Raw genomic sequence first — 17,590 nt, 5'->3', positions numbered from 1 at the left:
CTACCTAAAGTCCAAGCTTTTATTAAAATAGTTCTAATAGGATTTGTCCTTTCTGGGAGGCTGCATCATTTACACTGTGTATAATATAATACCAACCGTCAAAGTTGTCATCATAGAAATTCTCTATTAGACTTATCTGGTGCAGTAAGGATATATTGTTGCCATCAGTTGATTGTTGCCGTTGCGGCATTTCTTTTGCTTTAAAACTATCTTTAATTTTTAAATGCACATGCCCCCCCCCCCCCCCCCCCCCATAGAGCCGGATTTTCCGACTTGGTTTTAATTTTATCTCTTAGTCACTAAAGTGTTTTTTTGAACGATAGAAATAAAATTTGTTTGAAACGCTTCTAAGACGATTGTAAACAAATTGCAGAAGAGGAAGAGGTGGTCACCGTGATGCCCGTGTTGAAAAGATAGTATCCAAATATGTAAAGTAAATATCCCTTTCCATGTTGAAATATGAGTCATTTCATGTTTTGTATACGTTTTACATAATTGCTACTTCTACGAACTCTAGAGATAAGGTAATGAATCAGGATGGCTACATTTGGAGATTTTGAAATCGTTGACAACGACAACGACGACCTCATCGAGAGACCAAGAGAACAACCCAGGGAAGACATTGAGAGACAATCTGCAGACGAAGCAAAATCAAATGAAAGAGATAATTCAGAAAACTTCCAATCAATTGGAGATTTTGATTTAGCAGACTTTATTCTTGATGATCTGTCATTCGATGTTTGTGAAACCAAACAGCAGTCTGACAGCGGCTCTGAGTTTAGTTTTATAGAGATACCTAAAAACCAAGCCATAGGCACAGCGTTTTCTAATGATGATTATTCCAGACCAACAACACCTGCTTCGTCAGACTGGAGTCTGTTACAGTGTGGCTTGATCTCGGACAGTGACACAGAAAGTTTAGAACTGACGAAAAGCACCTCTCCTTCCTCATCAACAAGTGAAAATGAAAACCAAAATGAAAGCAGATCTTCTTCACAACCGTGTGCATCAAGCAAGAAGGGGGCTCGCAAAAAAAAGAGAAAATCTAGAAATAAAACTGATCATAAATTAATGTTGGAGCTTTTTGGTGGCCTAAGTGTGGGTGACGTGGAAGAGGACAGTTCGTTGTTGGAAATACAAACACAAACAGCTAGGTCTGTTCCTACCACGTCAAATGTCCCATCCTTGACAGAAATGTGCATGAAGAAAATTCACCTCTATCGAAAAAGCCATCTAATCAAAAGCTTTATCAAATCTTCCCATTTCCCTGTCGGAATGAATAAAACAATTTTGTCTTCAAACTTACAATATTCAGTTACAAAAAGTAATTTTTTATGGTTATGTCAAAATTTATCAACTGTGGAAAAAATACTTACAGGAAACATGAATCAGTACCCATTTTATCATGGGGAAAACAGAACTGGTAATGACTTTTATCGTATGAGCAGCATTTGGAAAGAATTGGAAAATGTGAATTCAGTTTTGATTAATGCTTGCTTCGACAAAGATGATTTAGAAAATTATGGACATCATATTAGAGCAGATGTTCAGTTTTTCATGGGTAAGTTAACAGTAGTTGTAGTTTCTAATCACAAACTTATAGAGATTTAACAGGGTAAAATTGAAATTATATAAAATAATAGAAGTTGATATACATATAATGAATAGAGTTCATTTTAAAAAGATGGAGTACAAAAGTCCGATAAAATTTTTATGTTAAGCATATGTTTAACTTGAAAGTTAAATATCTTTATGCTTTTATGTAAATCTCGCTGTCACAATAAGTAAATCAAGCAAATTAATATTAAAACTAATTTTATACAGCTTATCTTGTTAAGTTGTTTTACATTTTCTCAAAATCTACAGTTTTTGCAACTTTGGTGACTTTCTTGATGGGAAGTGCCAGGAAGCATATTGGAAAAGATGGATACCATAATAGGAAGAATAGAAAATCCAAAAAGATATCAATTAATGAAGGCAAAAGTGTGGAGTCACTTCATCAGTTCTTGAAATCAAGGTAAATTATGATGAAGTTGAACTGTTATCACATGGATTTTAATACGATCACATATACATATCTCATGTGGGAGGGGGGGGGATGGTAGGATCAACATTTAAAGATTAATAACTATTCATATACCTAATCAAATTGAACGGAGGACCTGCTAGTCAGTAGACTGAAGATTTACTCATTGCGCTACAGAGAATGATCGACACCCAAGTTTGGCAATATAAAAATTTTCACAATGGGTTGATATCGCCATGATGTGATATAAAACGTAAAGGTCAACGGTGTCCAGGATTCTTGAGCATTCATAGTATAGGACTGTAAAATACTGTATGCTACAGTAGTTCTCAGTGATGTCAATTCCACCAATGCAAAACGAGCATTGTTGTTTAAATTTATTGTCATGATTATTGTATAGCCAAAATATGTACCGGTATTTATGTGGAATCATCCGAATGTAGCATACTTGTAATAATTCTACAGAATTTTTTATTAAATTGCAAAATAAAAATTTTGGATTGTATTTTTTTTAACAAAAAGTTGAATATTTGATTAAATATTACATTGTATTTTATCATCATGATGAAGATAATTACTGTAATATCCCAGGTTGAACATATTGAAGGAAGTACTTAATAAAAAAAAAAAGGCAAGTAAATTGGTAATCAAGTGTCTTTGTGTAACTTGAGTATGTTGGTAAAATGATACATAAACTCAGATTATGACCTCTTCACAATTAACATTGGAATGATTGGATTGTTTGTAAACATTCATTGTGATTCACTCTGAACCGTTTATGCGCCTTTTTTTCTTCAGATATCCTCAGGCAACCAAGTTATACTTTAAGAGAAGTCTTCCATATGTCTACTGGGCAAGAGGGAATTTCAAAGGGGCACTACAGGCTTTTGTAGACCTGTATAAGGGGCCATCTGCCACAGGTATTTATAGTAATAATCCTGTGATATATGTCACTTGACTGCTGACAACTTTTCCTGAAATAAGCATGCTAAGTGTAATTGTGAAGATTTTGTGCTATGCAAAATTCTGTTTAAGTGATAAAACGGAGAAATCGTCATGTTTGTCACTCTACTTTTAAACGTGGTCCAAAATATCGGACATTTTATTTCATTTTTGTTGTTGTTTCAATTTTGATATTTTACATGAATGTTGTCAGGCAAGTAATTAAATAATCAAAAGCCACAAAAACATCAGATATTTCAGACTATCAAAGTTTATTGCTTTTCATGTTGCTTGTATTCCATATTAAAAATGTTTGATGTATAAATTACTTAATGAACCCTTTAAATATTGTGCATTTCAGAAGAGAAGCTGTTTATAATTGGAGAAATCGGGAGACTCTATGCCATGATTTATCAGTCAGAAAAAGCCATCAAAATGTACCATCTTTTAGGGAATTGCCTCTTACAGGCTCATTCCTCGAAGAGTGATATCATAGAAACACAGACTCGGTTACTTATAACTGACGTACAGAACCAGGGGTTTGTAATACAGTAATGATACATTGTTAAAGAAGGTCTAGATATTTCGTGTTTTCTTTGTTTATATTTCTTCTTTTTTTTTCATTTTTCACGTAAAACATAAATTTCTCTAAAACTGTCATTAAAACTAGAAATTATTATTTTATTATAAAAAAAACAACATATGCCATCCAAAAGCCATTTCACTGTTAAAGTTGATGTAATTACAAATTAATGAATGCTTTTTGAAGACCAGTTGTTTAAATATCCCCCGAAAAAATCCAAAATATACGAAAATGATGTAATTATATCGAAAAAAGACTTGATTTCAGAAAAGCATAAAAATGAAAGAGCAATATCTGTTCAAGATCAAGCTGTATCTTTTTCGTTGTTTGATTTGTCAGTGTGAACATAAGCACAGAGATTTGGTTTGTAGAGTTCTGACAGAAAGCAAGGCAAGAAACCAACCAGTTGTTTGGAACACAGTATTTAGATTATGTCCCTCCAACAGGCGCGATGAGCTGTATGTTGAGGCTTCTGATATTTTATTGTGTTTACACTTAGGGAACTTGCAAGGGGACAGGACAGGTAAGATTACCGATTCATACTTAATCCTTATAGCTACTTCTACATGTATACACAAGTATATAATACATGCAGTGATCATGGTGATAATTTATTTAAAACTTTTGTTATTAATTCAGAAATTACTTGAACAAAATTCTTTTGATATGATTTAGATGGAAGCAGCTTGGGCTTTGTTAGAGATGTTTTGCAGGAATACAGCAAAAATAACCCCAAAGTTTGGTATCACCGGGCATTTTTTAGTGCCATAATGGGTCAATCTCAAGAATCTGACCACTGTTATGGAGAATTTATCAAAAGGTATACTCCCTTTAACAAGATGTTCTCATTAAAAGTTGTAAGCATTCTATCCTCTAATAATAGACCATCTACCTCTGACAATTTTCAATGTTGGACACAGGAGGGTTGTCCTTACTTATAGTACATATATATAGATAAAGTTGTTTCTACTGGTTCCCCCAAGATTGTCTCTCTTTCTTTGACAGTTTTGGAGGACTAGACGGTGATGAAGAATACAGACAGAGGGTCCCTGGGCTGAAGATGGTCGACCTCCTGACAGGCAGGAAGTTGTCCCACCACAACATGGACGCCCTGCAGCTGGCTGTCCAAAACCCCTTTGAGCCGCTGTTGTCACTGGGCCCTGTCAGAGCTCTGAAGGTGGTTTGGAGAAGACAGTTTCATCATGCTCGCGGGAGCTGTAATAATGATAAGTATGTCATATAACTATAAGGAGATACTGTGGAAACATTCAAAGTTGTTTTTTTTTGGGGGGGGGGGGGATCTATTATTTTTTTTGTAAATGTCACTTCCGAGATAATGTGAATGGCAGTGCACAGCCGCAAAATCATTGAAATGCAAGCAGCTGAAGCGTCAGGATGTGGTGTTGATTGCTGTGCATGTTCTATGTTTATTGTTGGTTTTATATTTACAAGGTCAATATAGAAATACTTTTGATTAATGGATTTTTGGTGTATAAACTTTCTTCTCAAAAACTATGACGCCAGGAAAGCTCAAATTAAATTAGAAGCATCCTCAGGTAGTGTATATTCTAGTTTGTTCAAATCATGGTCCCCGTATACCCCTCAACTACATGTATGTGAGAGGTATTCAAGCCCATAAAGACTTCCTCAATTTATACATTACCATGTGGATATAATCATTCATATATTAGATTAGTAATGAAAAAAATTTAGTTGCTGAGAAAAGTCCCAGAAATCTTGATTATAATATACTTTGAATTCCTTATATTATTGCTGTTTTGTATCAAATTGCAAAAATATAAAATCACAAATATGAAACTTATTCTTATTTCTTATATTTTCAACTCTCAGAAAATAATTGAGATTTTAAAATCAGCAAAGAGTGCTTTTTGCAATTTTATGCTGATATTAATTCCAAGCAATTAATTAGGAATCTACAGTATATAAAGGCTGAGTGCATGAATTTAACTCCAGGGGCTGTAGTGGATTTGATCTCTGTAATCCAGACCTGAATCTAAGAATGACAGACGATGGCCACGTAACAGGAGACTGCTCCATGGTGTTACCTCCAGTAACAAGCATCCTACTGAACCCTTACACTGGGTATGTGGAGACCAAAAATCTCTTACTTCTTTATGTTTAACTATTTAATATTCCAGTGGAAATCTCTTTCTTCTCTATGTTAATATATGTCTGTCCTTTTGTTTCCTCCACTTTCTCGTAATATATACAGTCATACACTAAATATGCCATAGCCAACAATCTATCAATGTTTTTTGTTTTAATAATGCATAGTACTGTATACAGAGAAATATTTGACTCGTTTTAATATTTTTGCCCCTTTTGCCCTTCTTTTCAGTAGGGGAATTTAAGACTGGGCTAATTGAAACAATTTTTAAAAAATACTGTGTTAGCTAGAAAGAGTTTCTATTTCTAACTTTCTTTTGGCGAATTTAAGAATGAACAAAATGGCTTTCAAGAGTAGAATGTGGAATTACACGGAGCAAAATAGCCCTGTATATAGTATCGTTCTATCCCTCTTGTAATTACTTTCTTTATTTGCAAGCATACACACCATGTCTGTGATTAAAAAAAAAACATTGTTTTTACAATAGTTTCCTGAACTTGGATCGTGATGGGAAAGATCTAAATCCTTGGAAAGCATTTCCCACCGAAGACAGTCGAAGACCTTTTGGTAAGAAGTGATTTTGATGCCTTATGATTACACCAAGTCCTTTCTTGTTTCTGCTTGAATGTCAATATTTGATGGCTTGAATGGTAAATTAAATTTTGATATATTTTTTTTACTTATAGATGACTGGAATTATTTACCTAATGTGATGGAGATCTATCATAATGATTGCAGAAAGAAACAGGAAGACGTCAAAGCTTATCTCACTGGAAATTGTTTTTTTAAGATATCTAATAAGACATATTGGCCGGGTTATTATTGTGAACCCACGACTGACCAGGTTGTTTATGCTCACTGGAATGGTCCCAACGGTCAGAGAGCAAAGTTCAGCTTGGTTCAGAAAATCAAAGACTTCTTGTATCAGGTATTCTTCAATTGTTGTGTTGTTTCGATGCTCGATGTCAAAATCGATGCCTATTTCCCATCAATTTTTTTCATTTACCATAATGTAAGTTTAATGTTAGTTTGCAAAATGTGGGAATTAGCTCATATGAGTGACATCATAGATGAGCAGCTATTAGACAATGATGACTAATATCAAGATTAATGTGATAAACATCCTCTCTATAATGTTTTATAAAGATTTGATTTTGATACAATACTTCATATATTTGAAATTTGCTTAAAATGGGGGGGGGGGGGATACTTGATCATATCAAATGTAGTTGTTTATCATTGAAATATCAAATTAATCATTTGTATTTCGTGGTCTTTTTCAGAGCATGTGTTATTGTCTTATGTCCAGTGAGCATGTTTTATTATAACCTTTACTTATGACCAACTTTGTAGGAAACTGTTGATAGTCTGAATAGTATGAATTGTGGCCCTGAAGTGGAAAAAGTCAATAGTCTTCTGACCAAGTGGTACAAACAGGGCCATCCAGTGGCAAGCGGTGTAAGCAAAAACCTGCACTGCTGAAAATACAGTGGTGTAATAATCATATAAGTGCAAAAACCATGATCAATTTCTTGAAAATGTATATCATTTGTGAAAATATATATGACTGACTAATATAAACTTGTTGGCAAATATGATTATTAAAACTTCTTTCTTATAGGATGTTGGCAGAGCTCTTAACATCATCAAAAGAGACAAAGAGGTGGATAAAAAGAAAAAGAAACATAATGCTCAACCAAAGACAGCAGGAAGACTGTACATGAAATTCGTGGATCCTCCTCAAACTGTGGGAAACAATGCTTTGCTTACTATTCAGATTTATCAGGATATCTATTATGTGGTGAGGCAATTCTTAGATTCTGAAATGACTTAGTAGGATAACAAACTTTTTGGCTTTTGAATTTGAACATACAAGGCATGTAGTTTAATTCCTGTAAAATTGTGAACAAATATGAAATGAATATCCTACATAATTGGAACTGGTATATCAATTTGTGTTGGTTGACTATTACCGTTATAACCCATTTTCTTAAAGTTAAATTTTAATTCTTTATAGCCATTTGAGAGAAAAATGTTGAGAGGCATATTATGCACCAGTTTGATGATGTCATACAAACCAAACTTAGTGTCTAGTGTTTTAAATTTTGATTGGTTTTATACAACATACCTCTTTATCAAGAGTTTTATTTTAAGTTGTTTCTGAAGTGCAGTTTTACAGAAATGTCAAAGTTAAGGGCAGAATTAAACAAGACAAGCATTTTCCTTTATCAACAATTATCTACCATCATGATTTTAATGTATATTGGTTTTAAAACATATTGTACTGCCTTTAAATTAATGGATGATGATTATATATACCTGTATTTGTGTCAATTTTGCCTTGTTGGCCAAAGTTTAAAACACCAATTGAGGACCTTTTATTCTCTATATGTTAACTGAGAAAGTAGATGTTTTCATGTAGATAATCCAGTGCAAAGACCGGGATAGCTTTGTAAGTCCGATAATAATGAGACCAAAACAAAAGACTGGATTTATGGTGACATCCCCTAGATCTGATTACATGTACTTCTGTGTGAGGACCACAGACAGGTAAGAATCTCATGATAGGTCCATGTACTTACACGTTCATGTTTAGTATCAAAGGATTTTTGTATTCCTGGCTCCATTTTATTTTTAAAATCTTATACAAGTATTCTACATATCTTAAAATGAACATGAAATTTAATTGAAAAATATAGCCAGGAATATTTGTTTACACCTGATTTTGATGCGAAATTTTGATTCCTTTATTTTTCTGGAAATTTGTCAAATTTAAACTTTGAATTTTTAAGAACTTTTTGTGTTATTTCTAGGAACTTGATCTTGATTCATTTATTGCTGAATACCTTAGCATGGGCAGTTTGCTTAATGAAATGTACTGCAATACATTATTAACTTGCTATTTTCCTCAGAGGTAGTAAAAAGTTGTTTGGTGTTCAGTTGTTTAATGTACATGTATACTGTATGTAATTATCCCCTCAATTTAGTGCTGATTTGCTCACGGTAAATGTGCAGTAAATCAATTATATCTTTCAATTGGCTGGTTTTGAAAGCATAAAAAAAAAAACTGTGAAGTATTTTTATTGTTTTTTTTTCTTTTTAGCAAATTGACAATTTTTGACAGTAAAGGGAAAGAGATGCAGGAAATTTTCTTAGGTGTAAATGTTCCATTTCACACAATGACACTTATTGGAGACAACCTCATTTTCTTCAAACAAAAAAGGTACTGTAGTTATTTTTATTACTATTTTATGAAACTTGCAGGTTCTTAAATGAATGCATTTCTATTTGAATAACTCTGATTTTCCAAGAGATGATATTATAGTATGATTTTTACTAATTTAAAAGAGATGCAACAGAAAGATATGGTACATGTAGGTACTCCTGATGTGTATGTTCATGTTTCGGTACTCTTTATATTAGGTTCTCTGACTTTAAGCCTCAAATTGTTTGTTCATTATAAAAATGTTATTCGTCCTTCAAACTTTATAAATGAAATGAAGAAAAGAAATTTATTGATGGTATCGATGCAATTTACAAAGATATTGCAATTTGCCCACTATGGATATACTGAAATAAATATACAAGTTGAGATCAAATTTAAAAATAACTTGTACTGGCGTGTCAGTGATACTTCCCTTTACCTATATATAGTGTCTGTAGATCTCCGTTTATGCACTAACCAAGCATTATGTTGAATCAGTGATGGCAATATTAACTCTAAAAGACTAATCAAAAAGGCAGATTTATGGTACAAATAAATAAAATCCGGACAATTGAGAGTTATTGCAAATGGCTGGATCGGAGATTGTTAATTGTTGAAATGAATGATTGTTATGATACATAAAGATAAAGCTTATTCGCTCTTTTGAAGGTTGGGTCTTATGGAGATAAACAATGGGTTTACAAGATATTCTGATGACTTCCTAGAATGCAGTTTGGTTGGAGCTCTATTGGACATAGTGATTCTGAAGAATGAGTTTGGAATCAAGTTTGCAGATGGACGACAGAGTCTCTGTCACCTAAAACCAATGCAGATTCGATTAGATGGATCACTTCAACAAAGGTACTATCTCATTCTGTCAGTGTGTATTTCTGGCTGTCAGAATTATCAGATTGGTACTAATTAGTCTGTTTAAGTGCACAGAACTGTATTTATTCACTAACTTTGTAGTAAGATATACGGCACCATATATATTTCTTAACTTCTTAAATGTACATGTGCAATACTTTCTACACAGATTGATTTTCACATACATGTATGCTTAACATTCCCTATTTCAGAAATTTGTGGCATTTTCCTGACACTCAAAAATAAAAAAAATTACGAATATTATACGTTAATTTTGATTTATTCTTAGAAATAATTTATTGGTGAATTACTGAAATAATACTTTATAATGTCACTTGCTGTAATTTACTTATCTTGCTTTTGTTTCAGTTTTCTTCCATTTAAGATTAGTGAAAATGGAGAGCAATTAAATGGGAATTTTGAGCATGTGGAAGTCTTATCAGAAGACACGGGAGAGTTGATAGGAGCCTTTTCTGTTGATAACATTCTGGTTCTTTTCACAATTCAAAACCCACAAGACAGGTAAGACGAAGAGTCAGAAATCTTGAATAACCTTATAATTATTGTGATGTTGTTTTTTCATTTCATTTTCACTGCTCTCACTCTTCTTAGTTGTATAAGAGAGGTCCTCCTGACAAAAGTCATAGAACTGCCCGGTTTTCCAACCAAAGTGAAATTCCTTCATAAATCAGGTAAGTTACATATTTTAAAACAACATTTTATTGATAAAAAAGCTTACAAAAACAAAAACCAACAGTTAATACAGTGTAAGGTAAAAGTAATGAGAACTTGTACATAATTTTAAGCCTATAAATTGGTAACACTTTTAAAATTCCATGTACAAGTATTAGGGGCTTTTGTGTGTCAATGTATTTGGAAAAATGGAAAAAATCAGTAACAAATTTATGTGCTCAAATAATTTTTGACATTTGATAAAGTTTCCAGTAGCAAACATGTACAATACCAGTCCAGATTTTACGCTGTGGAACCATCACTGTTAGTGGGGGACCGATGTTCATGGCTTTCGTGGAAAGCCCTTGTCCATGAATTTACATCCCCACAAATGTATATTCAAGCATTTGTGCAATACTTATTGAAATTAATATTTAAATCCGAACTTGCTACCAATGAAATAACGTCCCCACGAACCAAGAAAAATTTGGCTGCCCCTGAAGATTGAACTCCATTAATGAAAATTATTCCACAGTATATTCTTTTTGTGATGTACATACATAAGGGATCAGGGTAATTATGAGTAATTACGAAAAAAGACAAAAGTTTGATCAATGTTAAAATCCACGGGTACACAGAAAAAGTTACTTTGCCATTACAGTTGGCTTTCTGGTGAACTGGAGCCAGCATTCCTTGAACCACAAAGTGCCCGGCTACAGAGAGCACCTGTTCCAGTACAGCTACAGTGGTCAGCTACGAGGGGTGCTTCCCTTCCTCTCGCGGTCCCACTCCTCTCTCTGTGTGGTGTACTTGGACGGGGATGACGAAGTTACCCACACGTACCCCAGCTGTGGACACCAGGGCTGGTACCTGTACGTACAAGATGGCAGACAGGGGGTGATGTGTGTAAAGCTGTTCCAGGAAGATGTTTAAGAAGCCTTCAGACGAACCAAATTACCAACCAGACAGTGGAGGGTCCCTGGAAATTACCTGGATTTTTTGGTACAACATAAAATTGACAGCCAGTTTATAGGATACACGAGGAATGGAACTAAAGCATAAACAACAAAAATGTTCCTGCTTATCAGTATACAATTTCTAGATGCAGGGATGTAGGAAAGAAGTGGGGTATCTTTTTTAAACCAATAATGATGTGTCATCAAATGATACAAATGATAAGTATTTTTCAATTCAGAAAGCACACACACACACACACACACACACACATATATATATATATATATATATATATATATATCTCTGCTGATCGAATGACAAACTTTGTGCAATGACAACTAAATGTAAATCATTTAGATGATCAAACATTTGGATCAATGAAATGGCTTTAATAATTAATAATCCTTTTTGTGATATTTTTGAGATTTTTTTTACATTCTGTGATATGAAGTGTGATACCGTTTTATTACCTCTTATATTTTATACCACTTACTCATATTAAACTTATTTATTAACATAACTTGTCTATTGTCTACTTCATTGTTTATGCTGTTCACATAAAAAGTTATTACATGATGGAAAGACATTATTGCAACTTTTAAATGTTGCTATTGTACAATAGTACAAGTACAAGATAAAAGTTGTTAAAACAACTTATAGATGCCATACACAAGATGAAAAATCCTTATTACGACTTGATAACTAGGTCATTATTTAGAGATTAAAAGTTGTAATTCAACTTTTGAAGTCTCAATTGTCTTGTTATTACATGTACAAAACTTTTAAATCTAAAACGGATGGTACTGATAATAAAAACTTTCTTCAATACTTGCATTATTATGAAGTTATTAGCCATTTATATGTTATGTGTGCAGGTGACAATCGAGGAAACATAACGGTGTACAGAAAATAAACCATAGTATTTCTAAAAAAAAGATCAACAATTAATACAAATTTCTTCTGATACTCCACATTAGTATAAAAATTTCAGTTATTCATTTGCTCTTGTACCTGTTTAAATCAAAGAGAAGGCCACATGCAATAATTACCTGGTATCTTATAATTTAATGAAAGGATGAGATCCAATCCCATTCAAAGTCAGCAGTCCTTTTTTAACAATTTTTGGTCATACTAATTACATGTAAAAAAAAAAATTATTTATCAATAATCTTAATTTTATGTTATTTAAGTACTTTCAAAATACTCAGGTAAATTCATCTTTTTTATTTCATACAAATCATCCACACTCAAAACAAAAAATTAACTAAATACACAGCCTTTGGCCAGCCAAAAGAGTTCATTGACAAAAATTACATCTGAACATTCCTACAGTACTACCACCCCCTCCCCCCCCCCCCCCCCCCCCTCTTCTCACATGCAACTTTTAGTATATGATCCATGTATTATGTAAAATATGTTGGAAAAAGTTAATAGTATTGGAATCAACGAAGAGTGAACCATAAAATGTCAAAAATTAAAACTAATTAAATCATTCAGTAACAGAGACTACAAAGGAAGCTTTGTTGATTTATAACTGTTTAATTTAGGCCAGCTACCAGGTATATACCTGTACACAAAACATACTACCAGAGTATCAAAATAAAGTTAAACCACACCACCCCCAACTCCTTTAATCCAGCATCCTATGATGTTCTTAAGTATTACCAGCACACTAGGGGAATATAAAACTAACCCCCCAACAAAAAAATTCCACTTCATTACCCAAATTCTCATGATGCCCTCACAATATATACAATTTATATTCAATATACGGTAGACAACTACATTAATTAGTATAAAAACTAACCTACAGGAGTTCTATTGAGGCCTAAACCTTTCACACTATATATACAATAACTGTCAATATGACAGACTTAAATTCCATCTATTTACAATAATAGGCCTTTTTAGGGTATATATAATATACATATTACAGTTGTATGTACAACATAACTGGCCACAGGACAGAATAAACTATTTACATGTGTATATACACTATTTTATACAATATACAGTGTTATACTCTGGTTCTGCAGGCAATGTTGTACTATTTCCTGCATCACACATTCTCATCTAAATTCAGAAGATTTCGGCGTTAAAACAACTGACAAGCAACGAAGTACAGTGGCACAGAGTCTTTTGATCATCACTGTTTCTAATAAGCTGTCATGTTGTAAATTTTGAATTTACCGGGTGGCAGTAAATACAAAATTTACAACATGACAACTGTTGTCATGTTGTAAATTTTGTATTTACTGCCACCCGGTAAATTCAAAATTTACAACATGACAAAGCCCTCAATGTCCACGCAAGCTAGTACACATGCACAAATGTGAATGGTATAGAAGTCTCCTTGACTCTTTTTCTCATACAAGGGCAGCTAGTATAGTTCACAAGATCACAGCAGTCAAGCACACTCCCTAGACACAACTATGTCTCAACACAAGTACATGCAGCTTTTAAGCTGAAAAGATAAATAGAATGGCAAGATAAGAAAAATTAGCAAAAATTTTATATCTAAAAATACCCAGAACACAGCTCGATCTCAATACTCAAGACAAATACCCAATTCCTATTGACTTGACTTCAATAATTACTTTAAACTTCCTGCGCTGTTTGACCATTTTTAACATTTATTGAGTAACCTTGACCTTTGATTTGATTAATCAAGGTTATAGAGTAAGACACACAGACAAACAAGCTTTGGTACGTCTGTACTTACACAAGAGTTGCTCCTTCAGTACACAATAAAGGAGGAGTCAGGCTGCTGCAAACAACGTCTCCTAGCAACCTTGGCTTCCTCTCTTGTGGCACATTGTGCTTCCTTTGTTGCGGCACATTGAGGCGCACAGGACGATGTCTGAAACTGGTGCGTGCCAGCCATTCAATCTGTTAGGCAGAGAGAAACAATGGATACTTAATAGAAACACAATGTAGAATAATTCATTTTAGAACATATAACACCTTACTGTATTGGCTTAACAAATTCATAACTATCACATGCATGTATTACATAACTTGCATGCTTAAGTCACATTATGAGACACACACTAAACATGATATTACATTTACATTATCCAGTGTCTTTGCCTGTGATAACATTACGTATCGATTTTGTACTATATAACCCATAATACAAATGACGCCAAATTGAGGCGCCAGTGGGGCTTGTTTATTTATATTTAAATATTTAATCGTACGATGGCCTAAAATTGTATAAATATAATAAGAAATCATTCTTTGAATATTATGAGGTGATAATTTCGGTCGGGGCGTGATCAAATCTATCATAAAGCCTTTCGGGCTTTATTGGATTTGATCACGCCCCGACCAAAATTATCACCTCATAATACTCAATGAATGATTCCTTATTCCTTATATAGAATTGAAAGAGTACATCATAACTCTTTTACAGTATTACTTGGAATAGTTTACACTTAAACTGTACAGAAACTGTAAAGTTATATGTGTCGTACATATGAAATAACATATAACTAATCAGCGCAAATTTATTCAATTTCTCTGCTCATGAAAACTCCAAATCTATATTAAAGCAGTACTACATCAATATGAGTGTATAAACGGTTATACATACTGTGTGGGTGGATTGCGGGATTGTAGGCAACTCCCTTCCTTCTTCCGACTTGTTGATTGCACTCGTCAGTTTGTACTGTAAACCAAAATAAAAAGAGACTGCTTCATTTCTACGTACACACCAACACATATTATAATTATGTATTTTTTATTGAAAATTTATCCAGGAGAATTGTTCATTGTTACTGACTGTGCAATCATGAGAAATGATCCCAAATCTCAGAAAGTCTTACATAGTCATTCATGTGCTCTTTCCATGCATGACGGAAGGAGACAAAAGATGGCTGTTGCTGTAGAACACAAAGCACAGAGTGAGAGAGTGAAAAAGGAGAGACAGAATGAAACAGAAGGGAGAGAATGAAGCAAGTGAAGGATGAAACAGGAGAGAGAATGAAACAAGAGGCCCAGGGGCCACACCTCTTACCCGAGCTACGAAAGCTATTACTGATCAAATTAGCTTTATGGTATCAAAAACAAAATTTAAGCATCTAAATTTGAAGATCTTTGTTAAAAGATTTACAAAATTTCTCAACTCATTTTAATGTTCAACATTAATATATAAATAGTGCCTGTTTGGGAGGGTAACAGTTGAAATTGACACCCCGAGAAAACCATTGTCAACCGACGCGAAGCGGAGGTTGACAATGGTTTTCGAGGGGTGTCAATTTCAACTGTTATCCTCCCAAACAGGCACTATTTATTTTGTTATACTGAATGTCTTTTTTAAAATTTTTAAGAAAATTTTACTGCTTTTATATAGGAATAACGTGAATTCTACAGCGAACCGTACGCGCATAATTTTCGCGCATGTAACATTTTTTAATGTTACCCGTTGCCAAGTGCGTTGCTAACGCTGAGGGTAATAGTAAATATTATTAACTGCGTCTTAACCAATCAGATTTTAGTATTTAACATGAAAGTATAACAATATATAAATAGTGCCTGTTTGGGAGGGTAACAGTTGAAATTGACACCCCGAGAAAACCATTGTCAACCGACGCGAAGCGGAGGTTGACAATGGTTTTCGAGGGGTGTCAATTTCAACTGTTATCCTCCCAAACAGGCACTATTTATTTTGTTATACTGAATGTCTTTTTTAAAATTTTTAAGAAAATTTTACTGCTTTTATATAGGAATAACGTGAATTCTACAGCGAACCGTACGCGCATAATTTTCGCGCATGTAACATTTTTTAATGTTACCCGTTGCCAAGTGCGTTGCTAACGCTGAGGGTAATAGTAAATATTATTAACTGCGTCTTAACCAATCAGATTTCAGTATTTAACATGAAAGTATAACAAAAAATATTGTTATACTTTCATGTTAAATACTAAAATCTGATTGGTTAAGACGCAGTTAATAATATTTACTATTACCCTCAGCGTTAGCAACGCACTTGGCAACGGGTAACATTAAAAAATGTTACATGCGCGAAAATTATGCGCGTACGGTTCGCTGTAGAATTCACGTTATTCCTATATAAAAGCAGTAAAATTTTCTTAAAAATTTTAAAAAAGACATTTAGTATAACAAAATAAATAGTGCCTGTTTGGGAGGATAACAGTTGAAATTGACACCCCTCGAAAACCATTGTCAACCTCCGCTTCGCGTCGGTTGACAATGGTTTTCTCGGGGTGTCAATTTCAACTGTTACCCTCCCAAACAGGCACTATTTATATATTATTTTGTTATTTTTCTCAATTTATTCCTATGTTAAAATCAACCCCTCTATTATGGCCCCCACTTCTTCCATGGATTTTGATTTGAACATACATCTGTGAACAATTTTGAAGTACTCACAGTAGACTTGATGTGGAGTTCCAGCAACAAATCGTACCACTGACACTCATTTGCATAATCTGACGTCGAGGCATTTATGCTGTGCTGAAATTTATGATTTTTCATAGTTTTAGCTTTGTAATTAATAACACTATAATTTCATTCATTTAAACATGCATGCTAAGCTTATTGAAATATATTTGTAAGATGACACAACTATACTTATAAAACAAAATCAAACCTCAACCCTACAGTATCATAGTATCATATTGACATGCTTGCTATTTGGCATTTACTTTTGAAATACTTTTAAGTTATTTTCTCTTTTTTTTCTATTAAAAATTATGATTTAAGGTAATTGCAAATCAATTAATATCAAATGGAAGTCGTGATATGAAGAAAGTTGATCAAGTAAAAGATGATTTGGCATCCATCATGGCGACCAAATGGCATCTGCATCAGTTACAGAAAAAAATCACTTAAAAAGGTTATAATACTGCTCTTGTAAGTGAAAAAAACCCTTGATTCTGAGAGCAATTACCCTCTTAGACGAGTTCTTGCTCTTTCTTTCGGATGATCGCTCTCTTTTCATTGCGATTCCCTGATTTTTGCGCTCCGTGTAAAAACACGTCTGATCACCACCGATCAAGTTCAGTAAATAACGCGGTGACCAAAACGCAACGGTGTATATATGGCTATTTCGTGATGACGTTATCCCTAACGACGTCCTACGCTGGATACAGCAATTCTATATTTAGAGTTTGCGTCATCATGCGAACACTGACGTGATGTGAAGATAATGTGACCCACTGGCGTCGGAAGCAAATTGAAAGTAGG

The 17,590-nt window shown here is 33.7% G+C and overlaps 1 protein-coding gene and 1 pseudogene across 1 annotated transcript; one reads left to right on the top strand and one right to left on the bottom strand.

The window, feature by feature from the left end:
* The first annotated feature begins 351 nt into the window (after nucleotides 1-351).
* LOC128156480 (uncharacterized) lies at nucleotides 352-12,008 on the top strand. Its single transcript, XM_052818648.1, has 19 exons — nucleotides 352-433; nucleotides 518-1,561; nucleotides 1,867-2,017; nucleotides 2,825-2,946; nucleotides 3,330-3,507; nucleotides 3,923-4,074; nucleotides 4,227-4,371; nucleotides 4,557-4,781; nucleotides 5,526-5,654; nucleotides 6,167-6,246; nucleotides 6,366-6,607; nucleotides 7,033-7,137; nucleotides 7,301-7,480; nucleotides 8,102-8,229; nucleotides 8,783-8,902; nucleotides 9,554-9,745; nucleotides 10,121-10,273; nucleotides 10,364-10,443; nucleotides 11,085-12,008. The coding sequence occupies exons 2-19, from the start codon at nucleotides 538-540 to the stop codon at nucleotides 11,354-11,356; spliced, it is 3,678 nt and encodes a 1,225-aa protein (XP_052674608.1). The 5' UTR covers nucleotides 352-433; nucleotides 518-537; the 3' UTR covers nucleotides 11,357-12,008.
* A 2,109-nt stretch (nucleotides 12,009-14,117) lies between these two features.
* Nucleotides 14,118-17,345, bottom strand: LOC128192251 (uncharacterized; annotated as a pseudogene).
* Between the last annotated feature and the right edge of the window lie 245 nt (nucleotides 17,346-17,590).

This window comes from Crassostrea angulata, chromosome 7 (genome assembly GCF_025612915.1).
Source record: "Crassostrea angulata isolate pt1a10 chromosome 7, ASM2561291v2, whole genome shotgun sequence".
NCBI lineage: Eukaryota > Metazoa > Mollusca > Bivalvia > Ostreida > Ostreidae > Magallana > Magallana angulata.
The sequence above is the reverse complement of the archived record's forward strand: the minus strand, read 5'-3'. Positions and strand labels throughout refer to the sequence as shown.

Bases quoted from the DNA above. Each gene is read 5' to 3' on its own strand.
- LOC128156480 (XM_052818648.1), top strand. From the start codon at position 538: ATGGCTACATTTGGAGATTTTGAAATCGTTGACAACGACAACGACGAC. The intron at 7,481-8,101 runs GTGAGGCAATTC...GTTTTCATGTAG, and splicing joins ATCAGGATATCTATTATGTG to ATAATCCAGTGCAAAGACCG. The intron at 10,444-11,084 runs GTAAGTTACATA...TTGCCATTACAG, and splicing joins GAAATTCCTTCATAAATCAG to TTGGCTTTCTGGTGAACTGG.